This window comes from Pygocentrus nattereri, chromosome 16 (assembly GCF_015220715.1).
Source record: "Pygocentrus nattereri isolate fPygNat1 chromosome 16, fPygNat1.pri, whole genome shotgun sequence".
NCBI classification, from domain to species: Eukaryota; Metazoa; Chordata; class Actinopteri; order Characiformes; family Serrasalmidae; genus Pygocentrus; species Pygocentrus nattereri.
Window position 1 is genome coordinate 33,250,089 of NC_051226.1, and position 9,148 is coordinate 33,259,236.

At 38.6% G+C, this 9,148-nt stretch overlaps 1 protein-coding gene across 1 annotated transcript; it reads right to left on the bottom strand.

Annotated features, from left to right (window-relative positions):
* Nucleotides 1–672: 672 nt before the first annotated feature.
* Nucleotides 673–8,955, bottom strand: mlana (melan-A). The gene is made up of 5 exons (XM_017681991.2): nucleotides 8,762–8,955; nucleotides 7,854–7,926; nucleotides 6,351–6,447; nucleotides 4,915–5,034; nucleotides 673–1,538 (listed from the first exon to the last, which is right to left on the bottom strand). The coding sequence occupies exons 2-5, from the start codon at nucleotides 7,919–7,921 to the stop codon at nucleotides 1,470–1,472; spliced, it is 354 nt and encodes a 117-aa protein (XP_017537480.1). The 5' UTR covers nucleotides 7,922–7,926; nucleotides 8,762–8,955; the 3' UTR covers nucleotides 673–1,469.
* Between the last annotated feature and the right edge of the window lie 193 nt (nucleotides 8,956–9,148).

A 9,148-nucleotide genomic window follows, 5' to 3' on the forward strand; every position in this document is an offset into this window, starting at 1 on the left:
AGACTTGCTTTGCTCAGCTATAGCCACTTTTCTCATATCTCTGGCAGGAAACGTTTCCCTGAAAGTAAAATAACTTTTTATAAAATCTCACACAATCTTTTTTTTTTTCCTACGAGGTTGAAGTCAGCTCCTCATTCGCTAGCTTCTTGTTCAAATTTTGCGTTCCACCTTAAATGGTGCCTGAGGTGCCAGAATGTAACTGCTGCACAATTTAAGGTGGAACAGGAGAATTCGGTGGAACAAGAAGCTGACAGTTTCTTGGCATAGGATTAAAAGTTTCACGGTACCACCTGGATTGATTATGTATGCAAAAGTCCATTTGTCTCTAAATTCTCAGTGTTCATCTTAAGTCTTTCTTTTTGCCTTTTCGTTAGCTGCTAGCTAGGCAAAATCGTTGTCTGTGTTGCTATGGTGACCAGCAGTCTGCATGCCAGCCTTTAGGGTTAAAGGGTGAATTAGCAGTTATACATTAACTCTAGAGTTTAAGATCATTTATAGTTTAAACTGTGTTGAACGATCAGCAGAGCTGATCAACAAGACAGTAAAAGAGCCACATGTGCCTCTTGTTGCTGACGCCTGTAACAGATTGTCTCATCGCATTTAAGCTGCATCCATTAATGTTCTGTTTAAAAGCCAGAGACAATGCACAGTGCATAAATTACTCAACATTACTCTTCTCCATAGACAATGGCCTTTATTTAATTGTGTAAAAACGCAGATTTGACCACCCTGAATGACACATTGTGTGATTGTACAGATGCACCAAAAATGAAACTGATTAATAACAAAGCTGAACTTTGCTTGCTTAAATTTGACCATACGCAACTTTGATGAATAAGGGCAACTGTAGTGCAGTAAAATGGTGTTGCATCCCAAACAAACAGCAAATGCGGCAGACTTGACAAACTGCAACTGTACTAGCAGTTTTAAAAATTGTACAAACCACTTATTGTAAAGTGGATTGGAAGACTGTACATTGTCTTGTAGTGTCTGAAAACAAACAGCATTCAATAAGCATTCAATTGTTGAGCCAAAAGTGAAAAAATCACCAATGATATACTGTACACTGGGAGGATGCACAGTCTACTAATAACAATTCAGTCTAAATTGCCAGTGACTACATATTGCAAGTGTAATTATCAATTTATACAAAGTGAATGTAACAGAATGACAGTAGAGACTCATAGGAAGATCCCTAGGAATCTAACAGATAAGGTAAAGCTGTACATCCTCCACAAGAATAACACTTAACCGGTAAAATGTGACTGACAAGCATAACGTAAAAGTCTTGTTGTACCTTTGAAGCACCTTAGAGTATATTCCAGAAGGCACAACAGTAGACTGATGTATATATTAAGCCAAGCAACAGTAAATTCGTCGTGGATCAAGTCCCACATTTCTTCAGCTTTTTGTTATTGAAATGATCGTTAAAATCAAAGAAGACCCATAATTTAACCCAGTGAAGTTCTTCAGGGTGAGTAAGGTGGCGGTAATGGTCCAGAAGCAATCTTCTCATAGGCCGGTGGGGCATTGGGTACCTGCAAAACAAAAGAAAAGGCCAGATTTGAAAGGTTTGGGGGCCAGTTTTGAGGTCGCACCCTAATCATGATCTCTATAGTACTCTATAGTTCTAAAAGTATATAGACGTCCTTCGTTGGTCAATTCAGCTACTTTAAGGTTGCTTATACATGTGTTCAGATGCAGTCTATAGAAAGATGTTGACCAAAAGAATGGGAGCCACACATGAACCAGAGTTCACTGTGGGGGGGGTGTATGGGGCAGTTCCAGCTACCTGTATTTTGATCTGTATTTTGCTAACTGCTGTACTATAATTAACTATGATGAAGGCCGACAGATAAAATTAGCTACTAAGTAGTTTTGTAACCATGTCGGACAATCATACTGTGGCCTACCATAGTAAATGAAGCTTTGGTATTGGAACTATAATCTGGTCAAGTTCTACACAGCAGGGCTGTGATCAGCCCAGACAAAACATAGCAAAATGTTTATTACAGTGGAAAAAAAGGTGGTGCATTGAACTTGTACATTGTTATGGTACAGATCAATAAATGTTGTGACTATGGCAGTTGAGAAGGCCTTTCCTGACGCCCTTTTCAAAGAATTTTCAGCACCTGATGAAATGGGTTTTTTACTTTAATACATCTTCTAACATCTTCGATAGTTGTGTACACCAAGCTGCAGCAGCCAAATTTATAGAGGACTTTATTAAAATCCTTTGTGTTCTGACTTTAATATGGTGGGGTTAAATATTAATGTCGCTGCTGGCTGAGTAACACCACCTGCATTAACGTTCAGTTTCTCATTCCTTTTTTTGGCTTTAATTTCAGTCACTCGTGCTGGTTCAGCTCCTGGACTGATTTACTGTTGCTCACCCTTCTTACTTTGGAGCATTAGCACTTTAGACCAAAATAATCCACAAATTGAAGACCAGAGCCAAAACTTCAGTTCCTACACTGATAAATGCTACATGAGCTAAAAAGTTCCCTCATATTTCTAAGTAATTAATACTTAAATAGTATTTGAGGTTTACGTTTGTACTTCTATGTACTTCAAAATGATGGTTCCTCAAAGGTTCTTTGCATTGGGAAAGTGTTCTTGAGACGTGGTGCAGATGGTATATTCTGCATAGAACCTTTTTTGAAAGGGATTGTATATTGCACCAAAAAGGGTTCGTTTGTTATTACAAGCATGGCATTGTAACGATAGAAGAACCTTTTTTGGTGTTGTATAGAACCATTTACAGCACATTCTCCATCAATCTGAAGAACCTTTTCACAATGCCAAGGACATTTTAATGTTCAAGAGCTTTTTTGAGTGTTCATGGTTTTATATAGAACCATTTTATTTACTAAAGAGCCTTTGAAGAACCACCATGTTCAAGAGTGTACTGAAGTTGTTTTTTGGGAAGGAACTTCTACTGCAATCATTATTACAGTAACAGTACTTTCACTGGAGGATGGCTTTACACTATGGGTGATGCCTTAGAACTGTGGTCACCAACCCTCTTCCTAGAGATCTGGCGTTTAGCTCCAACTTGCATCTAACGTGCTGCCCCACCCTTCACCAATTCATCTGATCCAGCTAATCAAATTCCTGTGAAGCTGGGACAGGTAGTTTGAACTTAAGTCCCCAGGTAGGTAGATCTCCAGGACCGAGTTGGTGAGCATTGCTATAGAAGAACCATTTTGGTTCCCTTAAGAACTTTCAGTGGTTGATTTTGTAGAGGACTATTTTTATAAATGAGATGCGTGCATATGAAGAACCTTTTTAAAGTTTAAAGAGCTTCTATATAACGTCAAGATTCTAGAATTATCCCTGAAATTGGTAAAGAACCTTAACTTTACCATATTATGTGTAGGTGGCATGACTGGTAGACTAATGGTAAGTGAGGTAAGCCAGCACTTGGAAGGTCATAGGTTCGAATCCCTGGAGTAACTGAATATTCTTCGTGGTACCCAAGGTTCCTAACCTCCCACTGACCCAAGTAATGCTGGTCCTAAACTACTCAAAAAACATGGTTCTTTAGTAAAGGCAATGATTCTATATAGAACCCCTGGTGAAATGGTTCTTCAGATTGAAGGAGAACCTGTTGTATATAGTTCTAGAGAATGGTTATTTTATACAGGTTTGATATTGTAACAATTGTGGAACCCTTTTTGATTCTATGTACAATTATTTGCAACACATTCTCCACAATCTGAAAAGCATTTCAGCGATAACCATGTAAGCATGTAAATACTTCTCTGAGCGTTCATGGTTCTACATAGAACAATTGCCTATCTCAAGAACCCTTTGAGGTCCACCTTTTGTAAGGCATAGTAAGACACCAAAATACAAAAGGTTTTGTGTACAAGGTTCTTAACGCTCATATAGATAGCAGTATCTCTTACGGTATCGATTTCCCAGACTAGTCCTAGACTACGTTTTCCTTTTATAGGAGGGTCTAGATTCAGAATGCTGTGTAGTCCAGGACTAGACTTAATCCCAGTTTGGGAGACTGACCTACAGTGTCAGAAACCACATAAGCCTTTCGTTTCGTGTTATCTACATTAGTGTTGTAGCTCCTGTGCTAAAACTAAAGCACCAAACATGCCTTGGTTGATCAGCCACATTTGGATGAGGGTGGGAAACTTGGTAAATCTGGTTCTTCAGCTGAGCTGTTCTTTTGAAGAGCAGTTCCTCACGTTGAGATAAAGGAATCACAGGAGGTTCTCATGAGCTGTTAGGACTTTGAACTCTCCCTTCCTTCACAAATTCCAGCTGGTAATCCTTACTGCATGCCTCATGATGCAATTCTGAAGCCCTGAGGCCTTTCGACTCGCTGCTGCGTCCAGTCACACGGCCTGTTTATACCCTTTGGCATTCTGGGTAACAATGGTCTGACTGCCCTGTGATTCTCCAGCAGAAGATCTACTCTGTGATGGCAGTTTGGGCTCTCTGCTTTTTAACTCTACTGTGCAGATGTCTGGGATGATATGTAAAGCCATTTATGTGGTCAGTAAGTGTTTATTGGTTCACTGACATTAAAATAAATGCAAATTAACAGGCAGTTGTGATCAACAGCCATTTGGCAAGGCTCGCCTTAAGGAAGTCCAGCATCCAATAAGCCACAGTAAGCGGCTATTCCCCTGGGTATTTGTTTGATGTACATATTCAAAACTTTACTGAGATCATGAAATTCCTGTTATGTTTGACTGTATTCATGTTTATTTGTGTTTATTCTGAAGTTGTATAGTGTCGATACTGGAAAAAACCCACTGTCGGGCCAAAATAAATAGAAAATAGAAAATTTCTTGGCTGCCTAAAACTTTTGTTTTGGCTGCTAAAGGCTGTAAAATATTGCTAGTTTTGGAAGGACACTTTTGTCTGAAGTACAAAATTCTTTCTTCTTACCGCTGGTTGGAGGTTGCTGAATTCAGTAAGGGCCATTTTGTTTTCGGCTGCAGCTCCTGCTTCGCTGTACTGCCCAGATCTCATGATGTCCCTCCAGGACTGGCTACTGCCCCGGGCGTTCTGCGTCAACAGACACAATGAGATGTTCAGCCATGTGCTCCTCAGCCAGAATCGCCCCACTTTGGGAATGTTCGTTTGGTATGGAGTAAAAAAGTAAAAAAAAAAACCTCACACTGTTCCTAAAAGGTGAAGAAATCTATCTTTTTCATGATTTACATTCTAGATCTAGAAAACCCTGATAAAATATCTTGCATACATAGGCTAAAAACCTTAAGCCATTACTTAAATGTGATTACATGGCATGCAAAATGGTATGATAGCATAAACCTTAATATTGATATTGATGGTAGCTTTTCACAGGTTATGAAGTAAAGCCTCTTTTTCTACAGTAGAGTAACAACCTTTCCAACACCCTGATCTGTTGCCAGGTCATGTGAACAGCGGTAAATTCCATTCATGCTCCAGACTCTGCTAATCTCAAATACTAACCATTTCTGCTAAGACAGAGAACCTGAAAACTGGCCTCAGAGAGAGAAATCTGTCCTGAGAGAGTTTAAAATGGTTGTTAAATAGACCATTTGACATCTTCGTACCCATCATAAGATACTGATATCTACAAAAATGGACAAAATTCAGGCTAAGATGACAGCCGCTACTGTTTTTAGCCATGCTAATGTATTAGCACATGTTATACAGGGTCAGAAACCACACAAGCAAGTCTAACTGAAATTGCTAAAGAGCTCAACATGATTTGAGGCTAATGATATGCTGTTAGCACTGTGCTAATTGGTGCTGTAAAGCTTCCATTTCTTGTTAGCTACACTAAGAAAGATGGTTTTTCAAGGGCTCTTTAGTAAAGGGAATGCTTTTATTTAGAACCATGAGTTCTGTATAGAAATGGTAAAAAGGTGAAAGCGTTCTTTAGACTGAAGGGGAATGTATGTAGAACCAAAAAGGGTTCTGCTATTGTTAGCACGATGTCAAGCTAGAGGATAACCATTTTGGTGCTATATAGAGACCATCTACAACATTCTCCATCAGTCTGAAGATCCATCACACCAAGGGCCATTTAAGCGTGAAAGGGTTCTATACAGAAGTCAGGGTTCAATATAGAACTAAAGAAATGGTGAAATGGTTCTTCAGATTGATGGGGAATGTGTTGTATATGGCTCTATGAAGGGGTCTGTCAAACTTGTAACAATGGACGAAGCCTTTTTGGTGCTATTTAAAAGCATATACAACACATTCCTCATCAATCTGAAGAACCATTTCTCCATTCAGGCACAAAATGGTTCTATGTAGAGCTCCCAGTCCTAAATGGAACCATTCCCTTTACTAAGGAACCCTTGAAGAGAGATTTTTAAGAGTGTATTCACCCGAATAATTTTGTATCCGCTCCGTCGGCGATAGTACCAGCAGCCCAGGATGAGCAGAGCTGTGAGGATGATTGCCAGTAAGGCAATGCCAGCAGCCCTGGAAAACACAAGAACTTCAGAGAACTTAACCTTGTTTGTGCCATTTACATTTTGTGTGTTATGTACCGCCAATGTTTGTCCTGTTTTTTTTTTTTTTATTTATTTAATGAAGTATACACATAGATGCTAGAGCTGCACTGGTGTCAGAAGTTGGGTTGTAGTTCTGTTGTTGGCATCATGCCCATATTAGGAACCCTGAGTCTAAAGCTAGGAAAAATTAATGCCTTTTTGGAATATCACTGCTATCGCTTCCTGTGGTTAAACAAGAAGGTTCCAACCCTGCTGAAAAAACAGAAATGTATACTGGTCTGGTTCTGGTTTAGCTGATCACCCTTGTATAGTCATGCTAGCTGACCAGAATACCAGCATCAACGTCCTGGATTTGCTGGTGAAAATCCATTCTAGCCTATGCTGGTTTTTCTAACAGGGAAAGCTGATGGATATTATGGACTTTTTTCCTCTGGATGTCATCAGATCTTCTGTATTGCAAGGAGCCAAAATACGAATATTGCTACATCCAAGCTAACACTACTAGGCATTGAACTGGTATCGTAAGGCTGGCAATCTCATCAAAATACCCCACAAAAGCCAGCAAGCCTTGTCAAATTGGGTAGTTAAGTTGCTTCAGCAGCTTTAGACTGTAGTTTAGGGGGTTTTAGAGTTCAAGTTTAATAATATACTTATTTTCGTCTTACGTCATTGCAGTGTGCTGGATTATTTGGATTATTATCCAAATTATTATTTGGATTTTAACTGTTGAACAACCTTGTATTTCAGTAAAACTCTGAGGGGAAAACGTAAATATAGAACATTTTTGTTTACCACATGACTTAAGACATTGCATTTTTCATTGATTTTGATCACCAACTACTGAAAGACACACGACTTGAGATGCTAAACCGGATGAAATGCTAGGTATCATCATTATATTGACGTATTGAGACTGTGATACTCCTTGTAGTATACTCTAAACATATCACTGTTCTGGGGAAAAAAAACCTCATATCTCCAAAATGGCAACTTTACAGGAGAAGGAAAAACATACTTTTACTTTTAATGTAAGTCAATGGAACCAGACGTCTTTCTTGGTCATTTTGAGATGTTATTTTTAGTCCATTCATCATGAAATTTACACACAGTGTAAAGAACAACAGGTATTTTCATATTATGTCAAAAACTGAAAAACGATTATGGCTTTTATTTTGACCAAGATCATTTTCTTTTTTTAGGTTTACATGAATTCCTCAGTTAGAAGCTCGTTTGCATATTGCTGATATATTGCTCAGTCCTACTCCAGGCCCAGCTGAGCTGAGCGTGACAGAGCAGAGAAAACACAAAACAGTGTAGTACGTAGATTAAGTGAAGGCTTATTGTTCGAAATAATCCATATAAATTTCAACATACTCCTCTGCCCTGATGTAGGAGCCACGGCCTCTGCTTGCAAAATGAACGTTGAAGTCACCCCGAGGCATCGTTCCTGAGGGACAACGCACAGACATATGAAAATTGCAACGTTGGACGTGAGCATCGTAGAGCAAATTGTGGTCGTATTTTATACTTTGAAATTTAGAGATATTGAACATCAGCAGAATAATTTGGCATTTTATATTTCAAAAGTACAAAAACTGCAATAATAAAGCACCTTAGAACAATTTGTGCCTTTATTTTATATAAAAAAAAAAATGAAAATGGCATTTTATAAATAAAAATAATTTATCATTTTATATTATAAAAGAACAAAAATTCCTATGAAAATTTTAATTGTTCAAAATAGAACAATTTATTTGATTTCATATGTCAAAAGAACGCTTCAATATTAAATGGTAGCTACTTAGAACAATTTGTTGGTCTCGTTTCATTCATTAAAAGAACGAAAACTGCAATAATAGATGTTCCATCTTCGAAAAATGAGTTTAGAAAATTAGTCTTAAATTATCGCTGTGTCCAAAATCCATTAGACATCCATTCGTGGCTACAGTAGGTGTAGTATAGGTGTGGTTTTGGATGCAGACTCTATTTTAAAAGTCCAAATCCTGCTATAATAAAGGGTGTCATCTTAATGCAATTCTTTGTTGTAGATTATATGAACGTAAAGAACATTAATAACGGAATTGCCATAATTTATGCCAATTGAATCAATTTAATAGAGATAATCCATAGTAACACATAGCACTAACAAGGTTTGCAGTGTATTATGAATAGATTAATAGATGAATTAACTAATTTAACTCTGCCTGAAGAAAAGCATCTGAATGAAATCAAATCAGTGTTATTACATGCCTAAAAACACAATAAAGCCAATCAAATCTTACCCGAATTGGATAATTCGATTATAGAGATGAAGTGGCTCTCAGGCTGGGCCGGAGTGAGTCCAGTCCTCTCTCTCTCTCGCTCCCTCTTGCTCTTTGTCTCTCTCTCTCTCTCCTCCTCCTCCTTAAACCCCTCGTGGCTGCTGTGAGCTTGAGATTCGCGAGGAAAAGAATTCTCATGACCGTCACGGGTTCTACTTTCAAACTAAGCCGTGATTGAACTGAAGTAATAAGCGTGAAAACACCCCCAACCCACACACACCGCTCACAACCCCTCACTGTCTGCTGACCGCCAGGTGCAAGCCGCTGCTTTAGGAGGCCAGAGCCACGAGGGGTGCTCACTGATGGGTGTTAATAATTAATAAAATGAAATGAACTAATCGATCACTT